Raw genomic sequence first — 26616 nt, 5'->3', positions numbered from 1 at the left:
TCAGTGAGCTAGTTTAGTCTTCTGGATTTGAATCTTTAACAAATGAGTAATTTATATAATGTGAATTAAATGTATCGAGAATAAATATTAGATGGGATTCAGTATTATTCATAACTGATAAAATCTAAAGTAGTTTTCTAAAAATTGTATTGGTTTTGAAATGCTAATATCTGCAAAAGAAGGCTTATTTATTCGAAAATTATATTTCTTGTTATTTTCAGGGGTGTAACACTGTCTGTGAACTTTCTGATTTTCAAATACTTATTTTTTTCAACATATGAAATTATAATGCTTTCACACTTCGCTGCTTTCATCCTTGAAGGGTTTTGATCAAATAATAACACATCAGATATCTGTTATGCGAATATCGTTTAAACTTCTATTATTATCTTCAGAATTGTCACCAAAACTTATAACAAACCATTCATAGAAATTTAGTACAGAGAAAGTTGCTACGAGTTATAGACAAATTTTCTGGATTGACTGACTCGTTACTATCCACTATAATGATAATTTGTGGAAATTTAATTATTATTATGGATATAGACTGATATGCCTCTGAAAACAGAGAGGTACTAATTGATTGAGGCTTTCGCCAAGATTTTCAGTGTTACGATCTTCGTTCGGGTTTGATGGCCGTCGCGGTTTGGAACTGTATCCCAACGTTTCGCCAGCACGAGTGGCTGGCTTCTTCAGAGGTCTATTGATCCTGATGGTTCACCGACGACTCGTGATTTCTAGTTCGTATTTATGTTGACGCAGGTAGCCCGCCTTTCTAGTTGGTGCGTTGTTATTGGCCGAAGTGTTATTACCTGTTACGTTGCGTTGCACTGCTGCCACCTTTGCATCTTTTAGTATGAGATTCCAAATACGAGTAAGCGTTATCGCCTCCTCTTTTCTGTTGTAGTTTTCTGTATATTTATGGATTTCTATGGCTTCTCGTACAAGCCGACTGTGATATATGATCGGGTGGAAGTAGTTCCACATCTTCAAACAGTATCGTATGATGTCCTTCACTAAAAAGATCCATGGGTACAGGTTAGGATACAGTTCCAAACCACGACGGCCTTCAAATCCGAACGAATATCGTAACACTTTACGAACATTCCCATTAGATACGATGGGTAACTTACAAAAAAGCAAAATCTATTGAAAACACTTTCCTAACGCCAGAAGAAAAATTACGATCTCACGCGCGTCCACAGGAGATTGTTATACCTGAATTTCACTACTATGTTGGTGTTTTTATATGCTAGTGGCCTGACTATTACCTGTTAGTATTACCTAACGACATCGGTTAGTATTACCTAACTACTACCTGTTTTTAATACTTCTAATTCGTTATGTATTATGTATGTCAGTGATTATCTCTAATATTTATCTGTTTTTTATTTAGAATCTGTACGTTTGAGACCAAACAAAGGGCTGTTCGAAATAGAATTTTTGTCGCTATTCATAAAACTAATTCCGCACTTTTCGGTATCTCCAAGCTCTCGAAGACATCCAGGAACCTGTTGTCATGTACCAGTCTCAACAATATCAAACATTTCTCACTTATTCTATGATCGTTCTTTATGGCATGTTGAGCGACACTGGATTTCTCCGGACTATGAAACCGAACATGCAAAATATGTTTTTGTAGTGAGCTAATATAGTCCGTTTGGTTTAACCAACATATTGTGATAAAAAAATGGGCGGTGCTACGTGCCACACATCTCATACCACATTGAATCTTCTACACAAGCGATCTCACTTGGAAGTGATGTGAACTGGCCACCAAGCTCGTGCGATTTGATCCCGTTAGACCTTTTCTTGTAAGATTTTCTTGAATCGCAATCAAATTCGGTCAAATTCATCCCGATTTATGCATCAGAGTCATATAAAAGTGAACGTTTCGGACCCACCCTAAGAATCTGTGGCGGACATTTGAACGATGGTATTCCACACATGATGGCATTAACAGATCTTTCATACGAATAAAAAGTTTCGATGATATTTCACACACACTTTGTTTGATTCTAATTTGAAGATAGGTTACGATTAATGAAAGACCCTATATATGATTGGAATGTGGTAATAACTGTTCTCAGATTTATAGTGACTAAATTTGAGGTCTTCTTAGATTTCTCTATAGTGAACGAACAAAGCGGTATAGGGGTGAAATTCTCTTTGAATGGCGAGAAGAAAACGAAATTAAAACAGAAGTCGGGTTTTTAAGGACGATTGTCATCGGATATTTGGAAACTTTCTCTTTCGTTTATTCAATTCCAGAAGTTGAGCGGAATAGAAAAAGAGAGGTTTTACTTTTGTTCGGCTCCTGGAACACGGGCTGTGATTAAGAAATAAGTCTTCGAGAATTTATTCTCGCCGCTGCCGTTGAAACTAAAGTAGGAATTCAATTATTTGATTCAAGTGAATGGAATGATTCAGTTAGTGAGTCAGTGAAGGGGATTTTATTGTTGCCAATTATTGAAACGAGATTCGAATAAACTTCTCTAGCACCGTCGTTGAAACTCATACATTCGTTAATGAATATAGAAGAATTTTATGATAATAACAATTTCATCAGTTTATTTCTGGTGCTTAAGCATTTGCATCTATTTTCTGTGCCAGTAATTCTTTATATATACAATATCCAAAATGCATTGTTTTGTTTTGTCAATTCCATTTGTTTACCAAGAGGACTCTTGTGAAGTCAACAAGGAAGAAAAGTTCAGAAGAAATTGCGTTGAAATAATTGATTCGAATTGGAATAACTGAAACACATTGGGTTATTTTCAAGTAAGTGAGTTGATTTTATTCAATTCATTAATAAGACAATAATGCAAAAATAAAATAAAATGAAATAAATGAAAGATACATGAAATGTAGAGATTATACAATACTAATGAAATATTCAACTGATGAATATTTTCAATATTTTAGGTAACACTCAAACTATTATGATACAAAAAAACATAGACACATTGACTCCAATGACACCTCATCATTCGCTCACTTTTTCTTCAATAAATTTTCAGGTTCCTCAACATTCAAACTAATGCTGGCATCTAGTTGAAGTGTAAGACATGAAAATTGAAAATGAAAATATCAGAGTATAATCAATTTTCAAAGAGTGAAAGAATATAGTGTTCGAAGCTTTCCCAATGGTATAAATACAAGATTTGCTGAAAGTTCACGCCTATCATAGTCGTGAAAACTATTCCTGAGAAGTTGCGCAAGCTGTTGGTATAAAAATTTGAAAGGATTTTTTGACAACACTCATAAAAAAAATGCTTTACGATAAAAGATCAAGAGATATTTTTTATGTTCCAGTTTATTATACATTATCCAATGAGGAACGTAAGAGTGATTGTTGACTGAGTATCTTTCAGTAATAATTTTATTCAATAATCTTATTCATCATAAAATTTGAGATAATACAATATAGATTCTCACTGAACACTGAATTTCAAATTTCTGTTGGCACCAGAAAAAAAATATTTTATGCCACTGTGATATTTCCTAGTAATACTAACACAAAAATTGTCCTGCATATGCAATTGGCAATACAACTGAAAGAGTCGACCTTCAATTTTGGAACGGGCTCACTTGCAGACCGCGTCAGGACAAAATAGTGACCATCATCGATCCAAAGTCAATGATATTGCATAACTGAAAATCGGAATTCTTTCATTTCCCTTCCTAAGTTGGAGCGAACAACAAAATGTCACTCTATCTAGTGGACGAGTTACTAACCAACTACATATCCGAAATTTGACCAATTCCTATGAATAAGGACAGAAACTTTCTTATTAGTCAGTGGGCTATGCTTGAAGACTAGCAGTAAACAAAGCCAGTCTCGAATATGCAGTTGGTTAGTACCTTGTCCACTAGATGTAGTGACATTTTGTTGTTCGCTCCAAGTTAGGAAAAGGAATAAAATACTCTGAAAGAATTCCGATTTTCAATTATGGAATATCATTGACTTTAGATCGATGCTAATGAGCCGGAATCTGTTCAAGCCGAGACTGGCTTGAACGTTTAAAGTCCATTTCTTTATATTTGTTTACTGTCAGTCTTGAAGCATAGCCCACTGACTAATAGAAAATAATAGTACATTTTTTCTATTGGATGAACAAGGTTCAATTATATACGTGGACTGTTCAAATGTTAAAATTTTGCCTGACACACGCATTCGATTAGCGATTTTTTATGTTGATATACTCGTCTGGAACACACAGTTTCACTTGTTAAGTATGTTCAGTGTGAGAGGCATGAAAGTTAAGTTTTGCGTGTTCGGCGATTTTCGACTATCGACAAAAATGGATCCGAAAATTTGCATAACGTTTTGTGTGAAGAATGGAGTTAAGTATCAAAAACATGTGACATATTAACAGTAGCATACGGTGAATATACTTCGAGTCAGAAAAATGTTTGCAAGTGAAAAAAGCTGGTAACAGAAGGTCGAGAAGATGTGAATAACGAAGCTCACTTCGGATGCCCCAGCACATCAAAAACCGATGAAAATTTTGCGAAAGTGAAGAAAATTGTTATAGAGAATTGTCAAATTACAATAAGAGAAGTATTTTTTACGATTACCGCGACGTAGGGCATCAAGAGTTCTTGTCATATGGTTGTAGGGTCGTCGCTTGCGAGAAGCAATACGAAGAAAACATACGGTATTATGGAAAAACAATTGCATTACGAAAATGCACCAGATCACTCGTCATTGCTTGTTGTTAACTTTTTTGGCCACAAGCAACACCGCAATAATGCTTCAGCCACCGTATTTACCAAATTTGCCCCCCTGCCACTTTTTTCTGTTTCCAAGTTCGAAAAAAACCGATAAAAAACGGCGTTTTGTGTCGATTAGGAATTTAAAAACCAAATCGATGAGAGAGCTCAAGAACATACCAAAAAGTATTGGCGTGAAGTTATCCACAGATTTCTGGCCACACATGCCGACGTAGAGGAAAATAAAAATCTGTGGTTGGGATACAAAATTATTAGCACCCGTACTAATATCTGTGGCTGGCTAATACCTATTCACTATAGGTTGAACGTGAAATTATTGAGATTATTTGGTGTTTAACATTTTTATAGAGTCTTGAGTAGATTGAGGCGTTGATAATCCTTTTCTCATCAACAATACAGATTAGGGGAAGAATAAAATTGAAAATATTAGACTTACTTTCCAATACCCCATATAGAAATGATATCCGATGATGTGCGTCCATCAAAATCACACAACTTCCATAGTTTCTTGAGAAGATTAACTTGGTGATAACAGTTTTCTTGTTATCTAAACAGATTTCGACCAAGAAATTGTTGAAACAATCAGACTCATTTTTTGAGATTCCTTGTATTCATGAAAATCACACAACTCTTATAGAATTTTGAATAGATCAACACAGTGAAAACCGTTTTTTTGTTACCCATACGGAATTCGAGAATAAAATTGTTGAAACGATCAAACTAACTTTTTCAACCCCTTGTAGAATTGAAACCAGATGATGTGCGTGCATAAAAATCGCATAAGTCTTATGGAATCTTGGGTAGATTGACGTAGTGATAACTACGGTAATTTTCTTGTCACCAGAAGAGATTTCGAAAACAAAAATGTTGAAACAATCAGACTCATTTTTTGAGATTCCTTTCAGAATTCGAACCAGAAGATGTGCGTTCATGAAAACTACATAACTGTTATGGAATCTTGGGTAGATCGATATAATGAAAACCGTTTTCTTGTCACCCATACAGATTTCCAGGAAAAAATATTGAAACAATCAGACTCACTTTTTGAAACACCTTGTAGAATTGGAACTAGGAGATGTCCGTTCATGAAAATTACACAACTGTTATAGAATCTTGGGTAGATCTATATAATGAAAACTGTTTTCATGTCACCCATACAGTTTTCGAGAAAAAAATTGTTGCAACAATCAGACTCATTTTTTGAGATTCCTTGTAGAATTAGAACCAGAAGATGTGCGTTCATGAAAATCACATAACTGTTATAGAATCTTGGGTAGATCGATATAGTGATAACTGTTTTCTTGTCACCCATACAGATTTCGAGAAAAAAATTGTTGCAACAATCAGACTCATTTTTTGAGATTCCTTGTAGAATTGGAACCAGAAGATGTGCGTTCATGAAAACTACATAACTGTTATAGAATCTTGGGTAGATCGATATAGTGAAAACCGTTTTCTTGTCACCCATACAGATTTCCAGGAAAAAATATTGAAACAATCAAACTCACTTTTTAAAACACCCTGTAGAATTGGAACTAGAAGATGTGTCTTCATGAAAATCACACAACTGTTATATAATCTTAGTTAGATTGATATAGTGTAAACCGTTTTCTTGTCACCCATACAGATTTCCAGGAAAAAATATTGAAACAATCAGATTCACTTTTTAAAACACCTTGTAGAATTGAAACTAGAAGATGTGCGTTCATGAAAATTACACAACTGTTATAGAATCTAGGTAAGATCGATATAGTGTAAACCGTTTTCTTGTCACCCATACAGATTTCCAGGCAAAAATATTGAAACAATCAGACTCACTTTTTAAAACAACCTGTAGAATTGAATCTAGAAGATGTGCGTTCATGAAAATGACACAACTGTTATAGAATCTCAGTTAGATTGATATAGTGTAAACCGTTTTCTTGTCACCCATACAGATTTCCAGGAAAAAATATTGAAACAATCTGATTCACTTTTTAAAACACCTTGTAGAATTGGAACTAGAAAATGTGCGTTCATGAAAATTACACAACTGTTATAGAATCTTAGTAAGATTGATATAGTGTGAACCGTTTTCTTGTCACCCATATAGATTTCCAGAAAAAAATATTGAAACAATCAGACTCACTTTTTAAAACACCTTGTAGAATTGGAACTAGAAGATGTGCGTTCATGAAAATCACACAACTGTTATAGAATCTTGGGTAGATCGATATAGTGAAAACCGTTTTCTTGTCACCCATACAGATTTCCAGGAAAAAATATTGAAACAATCAGACTCACTATTTAAAACACCCTGTAGAATTGGAACTAGAAGACGTGCGTTCATGAAAATCACACAACTGTTATATAATCTTAGTTAGATTGATATAGTGTAAACCGTTTTCTTGTCACCCATACAGATTTCCAGGAAAAAATATTGAAACAATCAGACTCACTTTTTAAAACACCTTGTAGAATTGCAACTAGAAGATGTGCGTTCATGAAAATTACATAACTGTTATGAAATCTTGGGAAGATCGATAGAGTGAACACCGTTTCCTTGTCACCCATACAGATTTCCAGGAAAAAATATTGAAACAATCAGACTCACTTTTTAAAACACCTTGTAGAATTGGAACTAGAAGATGTGCGTTCATGAAAACTACACAACTTCTATAGAATCTTGGGTAGATCGATATAGTGAAAACCGTTTTCTTGTCACCCATACAGATTTCCAGGAAAAAATATTGAAACAATCAGACTCACTTTTTAAAACACCCTGTAGAATTGGAACTAGAAGATGTGCGTTCATGAAAATTACACAACTGTTATAGAATCTTAGTAAGATTGATATAGTGTGAACCGTTTTCTTGTCACCCATACAGATTTCCAGGAAAAAATATTGAAACAATCAGACTCACTTTTTAAAACACCTTGTAGAATTGGAACTAGAAGATGTGCGTTCATGAAAATCACACAACTGTTATAGAATCTTGGGTAGATCGATATAGTGAAAACCGTTTTCTTGTCACCCATACAGATTTCCAGGAAAAAATATTGAAACAATCAGACTCACTATTTAAAACACCCTGTAGAATTGGAACTAGAAGATGTGCGTTCATGAAAATCACACAACTGTTATATAATCTTAGTTAGATTGATATAGTGTAAACCGTTTTCTTGTCACCCATACAGATTTCCAGGAAAAAATATTGAAACAATCAGATTCACTTTTCAAAACACCTTGTAGAATTGAAACTAGAAGATGTGCGTTCATGAAAATTACACAACTGTTATAGAATCTTAGTAAGATCGATATAGTGTAAACCGTTTTCTTGTCACCCATACAGATTTCCAGGAAAAAATATTGAAACAATCAGATTCACTTTTCAAAACACCTTGTAGAATTGGAACTAGAAGATGTGCGTTCATGAAAATTACACAACTGTTATAGAATCTCAGTAAGATCAATAAAGTGTAAACCGTTTTCTTGTCACCCATACAGATTTCCAGGAAAAAATATTGAAACAATCAGACTCACTTTTTAAAACACCTTGTAGAATTGGAACTAGAAGATGTGCGTTCATGAAAATTACATAACTGTTATGAAATCTTGGGTAGATCGATAGAGTGAACACCGTTTCCTTGTCACCCATACAGATTTCCAGGAAAAAATATTGAAACAATCAGACTCACTTTTTAAAACACCCTGTAGAATTGGAACTAGAAGATGTGCGTTCATAAAAATTACACAACTATTGAAGAATCTTAGTTAGATCGATATAGTGTAAACCGTTTTCTTGTCACCCATACAGATTTTCAGGAAAAAATATTGAAACAATCAGACTCACTTTTTGAAACACCTTGTAGAATTGGAACTAGAAGATGTGCGTTCATGAAAATTACATAACTGTTATAAAATCTTGGGTAGATCGATAAAGTGAAAAATGTTTTCTTGTCACCCATGAAGATATCGATAAAAAAAATTATGCAACAATCAGACTCATTTTTTGAGATTCCTTGTAGAATTGGAATCAGAAGAGTGTGACAAGAAAACGGTTTCCACTGTATCAATCTACCCAAGATTCTATAACAGTTGTGTAATTTTCATGGACGCACATCTTCTGTATCCAATTCTACAAGGAATCTCAAAAAATGAGTCTGTTTTTTGCAACAATTTTTTCATCGAAATCTGTATGGGTGACAAAAAAAACAGTTTCTACTATATCGATCCACCCAAGATTCTATGATAGTTGTGTAATTTTCATGAATGCACATCTTCTAGTTAAAATTCTACAAGGTGTTTTGAAAAGTGAGTCTGATTGTTGCAACAATTTTTTTCTCGAAAACTGTATAGGTGACATGAAAACAGTTTTCACTATATAGATCTACCTAAGATTCTATAACAGTTGTGTAATTTTCATGAACGCACATCTTCTAGTTCCAATTCTACAAGGTGTTATAAAAAGTGAGTCTCATTGTTTCAATATTTTTTCCTGGAAATCTGTATGGGTGACAAGAAAACGGTTTTCATGATATCGATCTACCCAAGATTCTATAACAGATATGTAGTTTTCATGAACGCACATCTTCTGGTTCCAATTCCACAAGGTGTTTTGAAAAGTGAGTCTGATTGTTTCAATATTTTTTCCTGGAAATCTGTATGGGTGACAAGAAAACGGTTTTCACTATATCGATCTACCCAAGATTCTATAACAGTTATGTAATTTTCATAAACGCACATTTTCTAGTTCCAATTCTACAAGGTGTTTTAAAAAGTGAGTCTGATTGTTTCAATATTTTTTCCTGGAAATCTGTATGGGTGACAAGGAAACGGTTCTCAGTATATCGATCTACCCAAGATTTCATAACAGTTATGTAATTTTCATGAACGCACATCTTCTAGTTCCAATTCTACAAGGTGTTTTAAAAAGTGAGTCTGATTGTTTCAATATTTTTTCCTGGAAATCTGTATGGGTGACAAGAAAACGGTTCACACTATATCGATCTTACTGAGATTCTATAACAGTTGTGTAATTTTCATGAACGCACATCTTCTAGTTCCAATTCTACAAGGTGTTTTAAGAAGTGAATCTGATTGTTTCAATATTTTTTCCTGGAAATCTGTATGGGTGACAAGAAAACGGTTCACACTATATCGATCTTACTAAGATTCTATAACAGTTGTGTGATTTTCATGAACGCACATCTTCTAGTTCCAATTCTACAGGGTGTTTTAAAAAGTGAGTCTGATTGTTTCAATATTTTTTCCTGGAAATCTGTATGGGTGACAAGAAAATGGTTTTCACTATATCGATCTACCCAAGATTCTATAACAGTTATGTAGTTTTCATGAACGCACATCTTCTGGTTCCAATTCTACAAGGAATCTCAAAAAATGAGTCTGATTGTTGCAACAATTTTTTTCTCGAAATCTGTATGGGTGACAAGAAAACAGTTATCACTATATCGATCTACCCAAGATTCTATAACAGTTATGTAATTTTCATGAACGCACATCTTCTGGTTCTAATTCTACAAGGAATCTCAAAAAATGAGTCTGATTGTTGCAACAATTTTTTTCTCGAAAACTGTATGGGTGACATGAAAACAGTTTTCACTATATAAATCTACCTAAGATTCTATAACAGTTGTGTAATTTTCATGAACTCACATCTCCTAGTTCCAATTGTACAAGGTGTTTCAAAAAGTGAGTCTGATTGTTTCAATATTTTTTCCTGGAAATCTGTATGGGTGACAAGAAAACGGTTTACACTATATCGATCTTATTGAGATTCTATAACAGTTGTGTAATTTTCATGAACGCACATCTTCTAGTTCCAATTCTACAAGGTGTTTTAAAAAGTGAATCTGATTGTTTCAATATTTTTTCCTGGAAATCTGTATGGGTGACAAGAAAACGGTTTTCACTATATAGATCTACCTAAGATTCTATAACAGTTGTGTAATTCTCATGAACGCACATCTCCTAGTTCCAATTCTACAAGGTGTTTCAAAAAGTGAGTCTGATTGTTTCAATATTTTTTCCTGGAAATCTGTATGTGTGACAAGAAAACGGTTTTCATTATATCGATCTACCCAAGATTCCATAACAGTTATGTAGTTTTCATGAACGCACATCTTCTGGTTCCAATTCTAAAAGGAATCTCAAAAAATGAGTCTGATTGTTTCAACATTTTTGTTTTCGAAATCTCTTCGGGTGACAAGGAAATTGTTATCACTACGTCAATCTACCCAAGATTCCATAAGACTTGTGCGATTTTTATGCACGCACATCATCTGGTTTCAATTCTACAAGGGGTTGAAAAAGTTAGTTTGATCGTTTCAACAATTTTATTCTCGAATTCCGTATGGGTAACAAAAAAACGGTTTTCACTGTGTTGATCTATTCAAAATTCTATAAGAGTTGTGTGATTTTCATGAATACAAGGAATCTCAAAAAATGAGTCTGATTGTTTCAACAATTTCTTGGTCGAAATCTGTTTAGATAACAAGAAAACTGTTATCACCAAGTTAATCTTCTCAAGAAACTATGGAAGTTGTGTGATTTTGATGGACGCACATCATCGGATATCATTTCTATATGGGGTATTGGAAAGTAAGTCTAATATTTTCAATTTTATTTTTCCCTTAATCTGTATTGTTGATGAGAAAAGGATTATCAACGCCTCAATCTACTCAAGACTCTATAAAAACACCAAATAGTCTCAATAATTTCACGTTCAACCTATAGTGAATAGGTATTTCCAGCCACAGATATTAGTACGGGTGCTAATAATTTTGTATCCCAACCACAGATTTTTATTTTCCTCTACGTCGGCATGTGTGGCCAGAAATCTGTGGATAACTTCACGCCAATCCATAAAGTGCATGTCAGAACAGCTACGAAGATTGGAAAAAACGCCGGTACAAGATACTACTCTGGAGGAGACAAAATAAGAATTTATGAATAAATAGAAAAATAGAAATTCATCTCATTTTTTGAGGAGATTTCAGCGTATTTTTTGAAAAAAATGTAGTAGAATTAGATTGCAGTGATGCTTTTCTATAAAATTTGGTGAATCCCCACATGTAGGCAACATCATGCAGTGAAAAAAGAGAATATTTTTCAGAGTAACTCTCAATAAGTGCCACTCTAGTGAAAGGCTCATTTCGCGAGGCAAACATATTCGTTTCAATCTCCCGAAACAGGTTTTCATCAGAAAAGCGACCGAGAAATTCATTTCGTCACCTTTTCCCGAGTCTGCGAGAAATCCCCGACGCATCCTTTACGGTTCTGGAGGTGTAATGAAGAAGCGCAAACAGTGAAAATAGCACGGTTTACTTACCGATGTCAGAAGAGCCGCCCCAAGTCCCTTGTTGAGCCTGTCGTGCCAGTTTGCTGATTGCATCCACGTACATGCGAGAAGCAGCGGCGGCACCTGAAAAATTGAAAGACGATCTTGAAAAGTTCGAGGAATTCCAAGGAACTATTTCAAATTTAGATGAATTATGTTGAGATGGGGAAATTGAAGTGTCTACAGGGATATGCCGATATAACATGATATTATTAAAACATCTGTAATAAAAAATTAATGAATGGGTAATAATACTATGTAAAAAAAGTATACGGATTCGTCAATGTAATGCAAAATATGTATCAGTCATCCAAATTTATGGTATCGCCTTCAAAGTAGGTCCCTGCCGAAATGATACACCTAGGCCGACAAACAACTCGATCATCAAAATACTTCTGAAGCATCTTTTCTACTTCCGTACCCGCTGCGAGTTCATGTCTTCATCGACTGAAAACGGGTGCTTAGAAGTGGTGATATGAGTTTTGTAAAAACAAAAAATCGGCCGGAGCCATATCACGTGATTACGGTGGCTGTTCAATATGATTTGTTGAGCTTTTATTCAGGAATTCATCAACAATGATAACCTTGTATGATGGTGCATTACCGTGTGTGCGTTATCATGGGTTTTTTCCAAATTTCTAGTCTTTTCTCACAAATTTGCTTTCTCAAACGCCGCATTACGCTTAGATAATATACTTTATTTACTGTTCCACCTTCTAGTATCAATTTCGAATGCAAAACCGTGTAATCGACTTTGACTGGCATTTTTTCGACAGTTTAGTCAAAAAGCGTCATTCCCGAGTTTGTTGACTGGTTTGCATACCAAATTCGTAAACTCATGTCTCATGCAGAGTTTCGAAGCGTTTTATAAAAGTGGGATCTGAATTGACTCTTTCCAACATTTCTTCAGCAACCTTCACGCGATTGAAATTTTGCAGAACTTCAGGTCTTTTGGTACTATAGTCGAACGGCAAAGCGTTCCATGCCTAAAAAATTGCTTGATATGGTAAGAGCTGGTTCGTGAGGCGAAGAAATTTCAGCGCCTATGTTTCTCACTCGAACGACCATTTTCAGTCACTATTTCCTTCACTTTAGCATCAGTTCAGGTTATTGATGGCCCACCAGAGCGAGACAATTCTTCACCACATTTTGGCCACTTTTAAATATACTGTATGGCTCACACGCTCGTTTTTTTTTTGATAACGTTGAACCACTGTAACTCTTATGCAACATTTTCAGTGCTTCGACACACGATATTCAATTTGCTATGCAAAATTTACGACAAAATCTTTGTTCGACACTTTTATTCATTGTAAAAATCGCAATACACGTTTGAGGTTAATTAACAAGTTGAGTACTGTAAATAATGCACTGCAGCTAGTTCATATTCAATGCTGACCCCGAGTATAGAAATGCATTTCGATCAGAACGAAAAGGAATATACTAGTCGTCCTCTAACCCGCATCTAGTGGATAGGACTCTATCGAAACTCACAAAGCTCTTTCTCCATTTGGCAAACTGTATTCATTTTCATCATCATCACTTAACAATCAACATATGGTTCACTCAATATCTTTATATATTTTTGGGAAAGAAAGTTTTTGGCTTTCTACTACTCCATCTTGATACAAAAAAAGAAGCATGAGGGATTCTTTTAAAGAAAGTAAGGAAGTAACTCTATACATGGATGTGTAGATCATACAAAGAAGTTACTTTCAGACACAAACTGAAAGAAAGTCCTCCTGAAACAGCTACTTTCATATAAACATTGAATTATACGAAAGAAAAAATTCTTTCGAAACAAATACTTTTATATGAACATTGAATTATACAGAAGATACTTTTCTCTACTCAGTTTGTATTTCAAACATTCGTTGTGAAATAAAAATCAGATATCATTCACATGAGTTCTACTTTAAATGGATAGTAACAAATTGCACTTACAGAGAACACTGTCATCCTGACTGGTATACGCCGATGTTTCGCCTTAAGACACTTGCCCTAAGGCTCTTCAGTACCATTATGGATAACATTATAGAAAATACACACACTTCATTCATGAATTACGATTTTTTAATGTCACGGAATAAGCTTGATCTGCTTATGTCATCGATGACATCGTAATAACATTCATAAACTTATTTGATTTAATCCCAGTCAAATGGAATCTTATTTGAATTGAAGGGGTTATATTTTTTAGGAGTGAATAATTTTTGGAAAAGAAAGTTTCTGGCTTTCTACTACTCCATCTTGATACAAAGAAAGAAGGATGAGGGATTCTTCCAAAGAAAGTAAGGAAGTAACTCTATACATGGATGTGTAGATCATGCAAAGAAGTAACTTTCAGACACAAACTGAAAGAAAGTCCTCCTGAAACAGCTGCTTTTATATAAACATTGAATTTTACGAAAGAAAAAAATTATATACAGTGAACATTTGTCTATCATTTCCTATCGGTCGGTGATTATTTGTCGTTCCACATCATTTCTCGCAAAATGAGTTCAGAACAGTTGCTGAAAAATCCGCGTAGAAAATATATAGATGAAATGTTTCCAAAGATTTTTCATCATACATTTTCTATTCAGTTCACCAGTGATTTCTTAGAGTAATGTTATTCGAGTAATATGTTTGCCACAGATAAATTCCATTCCCAAACAGAAGAATTAGGAGTTCTCAACGGTTTTCAATTCCGTTACTGTAAGCTTCAACCACGAACAATTAGGTACATGAAGTTATTCGGAATCAAACGAGAAATCAGCCTACCGGAATAATTTAATACTCAGTCGAAATGATTGTGATATTACTGAGAGTAAGGGGTTCCACACTGCTACACACTCACGAGTTATTTAATGTGATTAAATAGAGACTTTTCGTGAGTGATAGAGGAAGATAGTTAGGTGACTGAATGTCAAGAAATAGAATATGATGAAATTAGGTCAGTCTGAGTAATAAGAAAAGCAGAGTGAGGAGGTTATCATTCTGGGTAAAACTGTAACTGTTTTAAATGAAGTTTGAATCATTCATCCCTCTCAGAACTACTTTCATGTCTAATATGACAAATACGATATGCCTTCAGACTTTTTTTAATTGAATGAATCATAAAGAGTATCGTGTGTGTTGAAAGAAAATATTTCATAAGTAGAAATAGAAGAGTCGTAGACAGCTGTTGAAATAATTACTATAAGATTATTCAATAATTCATAAATGAGCTTACAACTTGCTTTCGGATTAAAAACATTTTGGAATATAACAATTTAACTTGATCAAAACAAACAGGACAATATCAGAATATAAATGAAGATATACTTCAAGGAGTATATTTAAATAATGAAAATAATCAAAGTATTCTTCGATATCATAGGGCGCCATTTGTAATGGATTGTTTTTAGTTCATTCTCTGAATATGGATTCAAATAACACTTCATTTGAATTCAAATCATGTGACCTTCTATGTAGGTAACGACTGATGATTTCACCTAACTTCAGGTGAAAACTAACTAGGACTTATAAAACATGATAGAAGTAAATTTCCCCGGCTCATAAAATGGATCAATGAGATTTTTACAATATAACTTGAAGCTCAGGTCTCTGTCAGACGTAACACCTAGACATTTTATAGAATTACTTCGAATACTTTGGGTGTCACAAATTCTCAGATTCAGATTAGACACACTTCTTTTCTGTCTAGTATGAAAAGTGATGTAACTATTTTTAGAGGCGTTCAGTAAAAGTGAATTTTTGGTCAGCCAACTGAGGGGTATTAGTGGTGTTGATAATCACTCTTTGCAAGCGATCACGAAATGATAACCTTACACTGTCGGCATATGAACCAGTGGAAGCTACAGGTAGAAATGAAAGCAGTTCATTTTTTGAAATAATGAATAACGAAAGTGAGTGGGTCTATTCGATTCTCTACCGCAACCCACAAGGGTTTATTGTGGCTCACACCTATTCGCATTCGACCAAACAAACCCTGCTTTTCGACGAAGCCAATTAGTTTGTATGGTAAGTGGTTTTTCAGGCCAGATGTTATGAGTAACACTCCACCGAACTCTAAAAACTTGATTCGGTCCAAAGCGGGGCAGGCAAAAAGTATGCGCTCTGCTGTTTCATCATTTTTCAAACAGAGGCAACACACACTGTCTTCCCGCAGTCCAAATGTCTGCATATGATGATTCAAATGACAGTAAGAAGGCCTGTTAGACGTCGCAGTTCATCCCTACTGTAGTCCAAAAACTGTTTGGTATCAAACTTCGAAGAGTGAGCCAACCCTGGAAGATTCTGCCAGAAGTTCCAGGTATTCAATCTTTGTTTGGCAAAGCTTTTAGCGATGCCAACGACAGATTCTGGTCCGATGAAGCTGCTTGCAGCACCCTCTTCTGCAAGGGATTCAGCCGCCTCATTGCCTTCCAGGCAAGTATGACTAGGAATTCAGACCAGAGACATTCCGTTAAGTCTTCCTATCAAGGAAATTCATTTTTGGCATTTTGCTACCAATTTAGACGTTGCTCGGTAGGAGCCAAGAGCTTCCAACGCCGCTTGACTGTTCAAGAATATTTTTATTGACTTGTGTATGAGGTTGGATTCTTCCAATCTCTCCGCACACAATTCAATAGCGTAAATTCCCGCTTGAAATATAGTCGCATAGGTTCCTAGGCAGGTCCTGCACCGGAACCAGAAGGTGTTTTTGATCCATCTGTGAACCAATAACCATCTGCTCTTGATATTTCCTTTTCCGGGAGGAAACAGTCTTCTCTATTCGGGAACAGTACTTTATAAGGCAGTTCGTAGTGGATAGTTGGAGGCATGAAGTCAGGGGTCATTTCCAGAATGCGCTGACTTCTAGTGTTAACAAATAGCCTGTTGCATTCTGCTTCGAAATGATTTGTTCAATTGGCAATGTACATAAGTCTATATGCAGTCCATCTAGCCTCTCTCTCTCCAGAAAAATGTGGAGAGGAAGTAGATCTAGAAGAATCTTCATGGCCACAGACGGTATGGTAGTGATGGCACCACTGATGGCCAGATAAGCCTGTCTCTCTAAGCCATAAAGCTTCACCTGGGCCGTTTTCTATAAAGCTTCTGGCCACCAGGCATATGTGATGGTCTGACAATCATTACATAAATCCAATGGATTTGTTTGGGACCTAAACTCCAAATTTTATCACAAATCCTTCGACATGCCCATAGGGACAGTCTGGATTTGGGTAAAATTTTTTACAAGTGAGCGCCCCAGATGAGTTTTTTATCAACGACAATATACCAATATATTCCACCTCCGTTCCGAATAGAATGACCTCACCATTGAGGGAAAGTGACATTAGATCGACCAGTTTTCTTCTCCTGGTGAAGGAAATTATTACAGTTTTGCTGGGGTTGACAGACATCTGCTTCTTTAGGCACCAACTGTGAACAACGTCCATCGTGCTTTGGATGATACTACAAGCTACCCTTCCCGAAGTACCTTGCCAAGATGACAAGGTCATCTTCATAATCTTGCAGATCTACTTTCCTTCTGCAAAGGGTATCAAGCAGACTATCTATCAGGAGCGACCACAAAAGGGAAGATAGTACCCCACCTTGGGAGCAGCCTCTGGTGACCCTGAACCTAATGGCCACGCCTTGAAGAGTAGTAGTTGCAGTTCTGTTTACCAGCATGGCATAGATCCAGCCAGTTATGGTCGATCCTATACCTTTCCGAGATGATCCTATAGATGCTCCTTCAATATAGAAAAATACAACAAATGCAATCTCCTTGTTGTCAAGGGATTGGGAGATTTTTTCTACAAGGTTGTTTCATGCTAAATCTGTCTATTTGCCGGTTTGATGATCATACTGGTGGTTATTCAAGGAGGATGCATATAATGCCATCCTCCTAATGTGACCGTCCAGTATCCTCTCAAGTCCTTCCAACATGAAGGATGTAAGGCTGATTGGTCGAACCAATTTAGGGTGTGAGTCTTTCCGACCCACTTCAGGTATATATACCAGGACACACAGTGGAAAACAAGTTATTGTTCAGCTGTGAGGATCACAAGTACACAGGAGTTTTTGAATCAGCCCTATAATTTGTTCTCACTCTATGTTCTCTATCTATGAGATGGGGAAGATCCATTCAAGTTTTGCCTCGCACCCCGTTGAAATGAAGTTCATCAATCAACTTTTCAAACGAAACGCACTCGAAAGCTCACTGAGATCATAGAGAATTTCTATAGGAATATGTCCGACTTCAATGCTGTCAATGATTTTCTCATAGAAGGAGTGTATGACAATAATAGTGGAATACCCTGGGCGACTACCCCAAAAACAAAAATTTAAACCATCAGTGCGACAGATAAAATTAATTTGGATTTATGTTGGCATTGATATAAATTTCAACAAGGGTAGTTATTATGTCCTAGCGCATAATGAATCTGGTATCATAGATATGAATTATAACGAAGTGCATTTTACCAATCAAAAACAGAATACGTCATTTCTCATGAAAACCAGCACACAGACGTCTCCAAAACGTAAGATTTTTGTCGTTGCTAGCAAAATAAAACGGAAATATGTATACCTCTCTCCGCACTCTGTCGATCAGAAAGTTGCTCTTGATTTTTCAGTTTCAAATTCGTAATGCATTCTCATGTTGTTGAACATTGACACAAATGACACCAAAATAAAAGAATATGCGGGTATGAATCTTCAAAAAAGTTTCTCAGAACTTTTCTCGCTCAGGTGCAATTATTCAAAAAGATGGTTGAACAGTTTTCAAACTGTCAATCAAAATTGTTCATCTATGAACCCTGTTCTTATCTGTGGGAGTATCCTCAATTGTTTGAATTTTTTGATTTTTGAAACAAAAGCATGTAGTCTCATTGAAATCCCTTTTGAAGCTGACGCTTGGCAACTATTTATTGCCAGTGTGCGCTTGGAACAATAGCTGGCGAATTTCAACCGACTAAATAACTCAATCACCAAGATTGAAAAGTTGCAATGTACGATGAAACTGTGATATTGTGTTTTTCACCATATGTGTTACTAAATTTCGAATATTTTTCATGGAGAAGTACTGATTTTTGAACCCAATGATAACTAATAATGTCTGCTTGTTGAGTACCATTGGATATGATTTTACTGTTATTTTCCTTTGAATCAATATATCACAACGCCCGTCTTCATTGTTTCAGTAACACTTTCGAATCGTGGAATTTTTAATCATTTAGACAGAAATCCCGTTAGCTTTTCAGGAGAATCAATAGCATGACGCCAAGCCATGGTAAGCAGTCAGGTTACACAAAACATGATATCTTGTTAGTTTGTTACTCGACTATAACTTGAGTGAGGAATATGATAACACCAAGTCTATTATGGATGGCGAATGAAGGGTTGCGAAACTAATTTTGTACTTTACTCCAAATGAGGAAATAAGGGGTGCATTAGACAGGGTTGTAGAATACAGATTCGATTCAATACACCGATTCAAGGCGTCCAAATCGACGGCGTGGATGATAATAGGAGAGGAATTAAGTGAGAGTGTTGGCATAAAGATGTCTTGTTGAATGTTCTTGGGGTTGAATAGAGCGGAGGTGTTCAGAGAAAACAGCATTAAGAGAACCCTTATTTTGGGACAGAAATGTTTTCTTTGTAGTAAGCGCCAGGTGTGTGTTTGAACTTGGGGAATATGTTGGGAGTGCAAATTTTCTTATTTCTACTGGAATTTCGAAATACAATTGTATTCCGTCTTTGACATTTTCATGTTAGCCATCTCAACATATTTACATTTTCGATGAAGAAATAAGTGGTTACTTATGAAGATGAAACGATTACACTATCTCTTACTTGATAGTTAATGATAGCCCGTGATACGTTTAGGTCTTGATTTTTTGTGAGAGTAGATAGCGGTGAATTACTAAAATGTGGTGGTAGCCACATTAAAAATTTTGAAGCCTATACTGGTGCGATAATGTCATCTGTTGTGTGAATATAACAATACTGATTCATTTCCTCCGAATGATTTCTATGTTACTTTTATCTGACAAATATATTTTGTTTATGAGTCGTGAATCGAAAAAAGGAACAGATAATGAATGTACAAACACCAAGACATAAATTCAAACTAGAAATAGAAAGATATAAAATCCACAAAACTATAAAACAATTTGAAACAACAGAAGTGTTGAGGTTGCGTTTGGAAATTGAATAAATTTCAGATTTTGTGATGGTATATGGCAACAAGTTGAGTAAACATACGCGAAGCCAAATAATTTGGAGTCTAGGCCAGTCCGCTTATCCTAATTGCACCTGAATTTTTTTTCTGCTAAGTGTTCTTATTATGTTTTGTTTGACTCAATAGAAATGTTTGTTTCCCAAAAAAACAAATGACAAGGTACATTCGAAATAAATAAAAACCATTATTCAACAATCGCAGGCAATCTAGCTACCACTTGTGCGTAAGATCTTCTCTCTGTTGAATGCAAGCATTTTTCCATCGGGCTATTAAACCCCGACAACTTGTTCCATACCACAGTGTGAAGTCGACCTTGACAAAGTACAATGTCAAAAACTCATGAACTTCTGGAATTTGATTCATACTCCCAGTATCGATCATATGGATATCGCTCACAGTTTCAAAGTAATTTTAATGTACCTATTTTATTGAGAATTGAATTCAAAAGAATATCCACGAAATAGATATTCATAATTCTTAGGTGAATAAGTGGAAAAATGAAATTTGCTGAGAGTAACAATAATTTTCCTGGTCGACTTTTTGACAGTCTTTTGTATGCAACTCAGCGTCACAGAAATTCAATTCAAATCGTACATACCATACATTCATTATTTCCATAGTATAAGGTAGAATATCTCAATCCAAAGTTCAAGTTGAGAAAAATAGGAATCCAATATCAATCCATGAGGTACACCTGTTTTGACTATTTGTTGTTTTCCATTCATTCATTGTTTTTTTGTATATTATGAGTAGAACTTCAGAACATTTGATGAGTCATCAAGAATACTATAGTTGAGCGGTCAAATACGGAAGTTGAGTCCTTAAATATAAGCAAGTATTTTCTTGTCATCGAAGGTATTTTCAACGTATTTTGTTAGTGGAAAAACAGTAAAAACTTTTCCTGGAACTCTACAGTTTGAAAAATTATTATTCCTTGGATTTGAAAATCAATTGGCATTTCGAAAATTGCTGGTATAACCTGAAATTTTTAATTTCAACTCCGTTGATACGTCAAGAAGAGTACTTCGACCACGCTACTGAAGATGACTGCCGCAGTTGCAGTTGAAATGTTTGAAGATTATAACCAAAGACGCCAACGGCCAAACCCGAAACCAATCAAAACATTCACGCCAGCTGTAAAACCTACATTCCTATGAGAGATATTTGAATGTCAGAGCGGTACTGAAATGATTGTGTGGCTCTTAATTTAGATTACGTTGACAAATAAAGCCAATTTTGAACAAAACAAAAACGCGTTTTCATTCTTAGGCCCATGACTTTTTAGCAGATGTGTTAATTGCTTGTGACCACTAAACACACCAGCGAATTGATAGACAGACAGTTAATGATCGTAAAATACATCTCGTACTCCGAGAGGTAATAATAGTAGTTTGTTTTGATTAAAGTATTTCTGCAATGAATTGCAGAACTCGTAGATTTTGCTCAGAAATTACTTATCGACATTTTATTCTTTTCAAACCGCCCCGACATTTGACACTCAAATAATCAGTTTTCTTTATTGTCCTCCCATAGTGATCCAAAGAATGGCCTCATATTTATTCCTTTCTCCTTCAGTTCTCCCTCTGGAATCAACGTGAGCACACTCACTATTCCAGAACAGTATTTCTCCAACGTCCCGAATGCGAATGCCTTCTATACACTCTTGTTTTTGCTTATTTCGCTCCTACACTGCTCTCGACGTTTTTCTAAATTGCATTACTTTAAATTTAGAATATAAAGTGCGACGGGTTGATAATAACTAAGCTGTCGGAATGATGAATAGACTTGGAGACGTAATCCACTCCACTTCATGATTCGGAGATTTCTTCGGTGTCCCTATTCAAAAACTTAACGTTTACTCGTTGACTTTTGTAGTTACCGGAGTAATAAACTGTGTAGACGGTGACGCGACTTTAACGGAAATTATTCACCTTCATCACATATAAAAATTGATTGATTTTCCAGGGTTACTGATAACGTCACCTAATCAAAGATACATGTTTCTCTCCCTGAAGTCTAGTAGTAAATATTTCTTAAGTAACGCATGAATTCATTAGCACAATTCAGTCATATTTCTGATTAAGATATAATGAATATTAGATGTATCGACTTATGATTACTCTAAATATTATTCACTGCATTTTTCCTAACACATATATCAGTTTAGACAAGGAGGAAGGTTTATTTAATTTCGAAATAATAATAAATTTAGGAAAACTCACTGTTTAACGAAGTGTTATACTTTTCAGTGCGAAGACTATGGAAGGATTTCAAAAGTCGTCGGTATCGACCATTTCCTTTAGAAGAACGCCTCATCCCTAATTTGACTGAAGAAAACTTCCATCAAAAAAATGAATTTCGCGAATATAAAATAGCCCAAAATAATATAATCAACAAATTCATTACGAACATTTTATTTTATATTTCAACAGACATGCTAATCAGTCAAAACTAATATTGTTTCATTCATTAACTAATCCCCTACGGTTTACAACAGAAACAAATCTAGAAGGGAATCTACTGATTACATTATGTTTTTATCATCGACTCATCGAAACAGATATACTGTAGAACAACTATACAAATGAAAGTCAACACTGGAAACAGAAATACCATCTGCAATGACTACAGGGAATTCCAAATAAGTTACACTTTCCCTGGTGTCAATGTTGTAAACTAGAGACGAATACATGGTTTAACAGTCATTAATGAGTGATTATTTTTGCCGCTATTATATTGACTTTTCAAGTGAATTGATGAACATTTCATCGTTTCAGAAATGAGCACCTCAGAATCAAGTTGAAACTATCAATACTATGTCCCACATTATGACTCGTGAGCAAAATAATCTCAATGTTGTGACATCAATTTTCAATATTTTTCGAGAAATACTCAACTTGAAATTGTAGTGAAAATCATTTTAGGATTGAAAGAGTATGTCGGTGAACGAAAGTACTTTGAAAATTTGTAAAATTTTTCCCACTATTTCACCTTTTCCTTATGATAGAAAACTTTCATCAAACCGGTTTTTTTTACACAAATTCGTAATACTTCAACTTGAATCATCTGAAATCTTATTAATCAATTGCCAACGAAACAAGTAATGTGGGTATAATAGGACCAAATTCAGAAATCATGGACAAGTATCAAAATATTGATACAAATCGACGTGAAACATTCGAAACCAACTTTTAACAATCCAAACTCATTCCAGGAAGTCAAAAGGATTTGTAAAAGAACCTTCAAAAATCTACATTAGTCAGTATTCACACCAAGAAGGGTATATTGGTAAACAACTTACTAAAGATAAATTGATGGATGTAGCCGTTACTACGGGATAGGAAATCATAATGAAGAAAAAAGAATTGAAACTTTCTATATTTTTACCACTTTTATTTGGAACTAACGTTACTGCAGTTTTGTCCTATGAGGACATAATGTATAAGTTTGAAAATGTCTTTATAGGACGAAAGTGCAGTAACGTTAGTTATAAATAAAAGCGGTAAAAAACATAGAAAGTTTCAATTCTCTTTTCTTCATAACTTACCAAAGAAGTATTTGCACGGAACATAAACACAAATTACCTCCATTAAATCTCAAAATGTTCACCAAGAAAAAATCCAATGCAAACAGTTGAAACTATTTTGAAATAGTTTCAACAGAGACTAAAAACACACCAATTTGCAGATATAATTGAACGTATAACCTTAATCCACTAGAGATTTCTGTTTTTCTTACTTCAACCACCATCGCACTTGTATCTAATTTTGAATTCCCAATGAACGTTCAATGTGTGGGATAGTACCGCGCGTAATTCAATCATTGTTGTTCCATGGTATTCTCATGAAAATTAAAGCCTTGCAATAGTCGATACAGGACCTTATTTCAATATCATGGCATACCATCACATTTTGCTGCAACTGTGTGTGGATTTGTAAACAGAACCATTTCAGATCTGCGAAAAAAAGAATAGAATCAGTGGAATGGCCTGCTACATTACCAGGTCTCAGCCCAATCCCTGATGTCGAATTTGGGGTAGGTATTTAAGACAAGTTACTATGAACAAAATTCATAGTGTATTAGTGTTGAAAAATCATGGGTTTACCAAAATCTGAAGTCTATACTAACAGATCTGGTAATATCCATTATCTGAAAGACCAATTCAGACTAGAAATGGCGAACATCTAGCCGTCAATGAAATCCTTCTTTGTTTTGGTTATAGAATTGCAGAAAAAAGTGTTTCAATTAGATGATTTCCACAACGTTTTTTCAATATCAATAAAATATGACTTTTTAATCGAATATGACGCGCATCGAAAGACATCATTTTTATTCTGATAATGAAAAACAATGGGCTCATTCAGGCTTATGTAGTTTTTTATTGAAAAGTATATATTATAAAAGTAAATCATTTCCCAAGTATCCCACAAAATTTTCCGGTTTATATGTCAATTAACAACTGAGCAGGAGCAACTGAAAATGTGAGATCGCCCGCGGTACATCTTCACGTCACACCAGGCGACAAGCTTGGAGCGGAGTTGTAGACTATGAATCGCTGCCATCGTCGGATTTTGTTTCATTTGCTGGTGTGAAAACACCACGTGTTACGTATTTCTGAATTATTTTGTTTTTGAAACAATTTCAAAGTTAAGGACCATTATGTGTTCATTAGAAGACAGCTTTAGTAGAGCTGATTCGGGTTATTTACCTGAAGTCGATATTTTCATTGTGATGGAATATTGTAATAACAGTAGGAACTACATGAACGCTGAAATGAGAGGTGTCAAAATGATTTGACACACTGCAGTGAACAACACACAACTTGTTTTCTACGGCTTGAGCAGTATTTCGATTATCCGCCAGCACTTCCTTGTCGCTGAGTCGACTGATCTGACGTCAAGCTTGTCCACGCCAGTTTTGGTGAACGTCACATTCAACTGTTGATTTGAGGGGGAAGATAGAGAGTGAAAATTCAGATGTTTTGCAGAAGTAGTACTTGAAATATAAATTTTCAAATAATGAAATGAAAAAAATTGTTAAATGAGGCCATTGTCAATGGATTCATTCCACGTCAAAGGTTCCAAAATCTACTCGAATGAGCATCTGAATTGAAATTTAATATAATGAATGAAATCCAAACAAATAAATTAGTTTCCAGATTCTCTTCCCGTGAAATTCCGATCTATCTGTACTATATGAAAAATAGTTTTGAGAAACGGCTCTTCGTTACCAGTAGCCATATCTGATTTGTTAACAAAGTGGTTGACAATGTTTCGTGGTGAATTTTGCTAGTTCGGACTTCCATTGTCAAATATGATTCTAATACGATTCGAAATCTTTGAAAAAACAAATAGTAATTGAAATGAAAGGCAAAAATTATCAAGTATATCAAGCAATAAAACGAGAAATGAAACTACAATAAAATAAAAGTAAGCATAATATCTAACTTATATGTCAAAAATACATATCAACAATTGAATTTGAGTGTGTTCCTACAACGGAAACGATATTATATCTTTCTGTTTTTCATTGACATTCAATACATTACATAATATATATTTCTCGCCTTCTCTACTTGGGTTACTCCAGCCACACAACTTTCCGTATCCACTTTGATTGCACTTTTGGCACAGAACTGCAGCACTAGTAGGAGAATTCCAAGTAGCTTCTAAAACAAACGTCTGGCATTATAAATTGTTAGAGCTTTTATTAAAATTTTAGCCATGTTCCCCTGATATATTCTTGGGGTTATCTGAGATTTCTTGGACTGCGTTCAAATGTAAATCGTGACGTTAGCTCGATGAAAATTCTGGATGATTTTGGAACTAATCGTCAGGCAATTACAAAGCATAATTTGAAGTGTGTACGAATATGAGTGAAATATCCTTGGAGCTGGTGTCGAATTTGGGGTAGGCAAACATACACCATATATTCCTGATGATTTTGGAAAATAGTAAGTTTCTTCTTTGATGATATTGATGAAAACAATATTGATTTTCCAATACTTCAGTACTGACGAAATAACGCAATCTACTCATTAGAAATAAGATACTGGAAGTAGGTACCTTAGTTCAACATGTTCGCATGCATATTATATGCTAATTGAACCAAATAAGGAAACTATCGATTTCAGTATCGAAAGTTTGCATTGTGAACTTGAATTATATAATATACTGTCGTTCAGTAGCCGGTCGGTTTGACGTGGGTGCTTTGTTCACTCACTGGAATTGACTGCCGTGTTGGTCGGTGGTTCAAGCCTCAGTTTGAACGAACCATTTTCACTTGCAATCGTCCAACCCGTGTTAGGAAACCGTAGGAAAAGGTGAG

At 35.1% G+C, this 26616-nt stretch overlaps 1 protein-coding gene across 4 annotated transcripts in view; it reads right to left on the bottom strand.

The window, feature by feature from the left end:
* Positions 1–26616, bottom strand: part of IRSp53 (Insulin receptor substrate 53 kDa) — a 507262-nt gene that overhangs the window by 155221 nt on the left and 325425 nt on the right. For all 4 annotated transcript variants that reach the window (XM_074181873.1, XM_074181874.1, XM_074181876.1 and 1 more), the window contains one exon: positions 12069–12161. In XM_074181873.1, the coding sequence (XP_074037974.1) occupies positions 12069–12161 (93 nt within the window). The remainder of the gene's footprint in view (positions 1–12068; positions 12162–26616) is intronic.

Source organism: Leptinotarsa decemlineata, unplaced genomic scaffold, assembly GCF_025532065.1.
Source record: "Leptinotarsa decemlineata unplaced genomic scaffold, Ldec_3_MD MMD2_tig00026317_RagTag_RagTag, whole genome shotgun sequence".
Taxonomy (NCBI): domain Eukaryota; kingdom Metazoa; phylum Arthropoda; class Insecta; order Coleoptera; family Chrysomelidae; genus Leptinotarsa; species Leptinotarsa decemlineata.
This window is presented reverse-complemented; position numbering and strand designations above follow the sequence as displayed.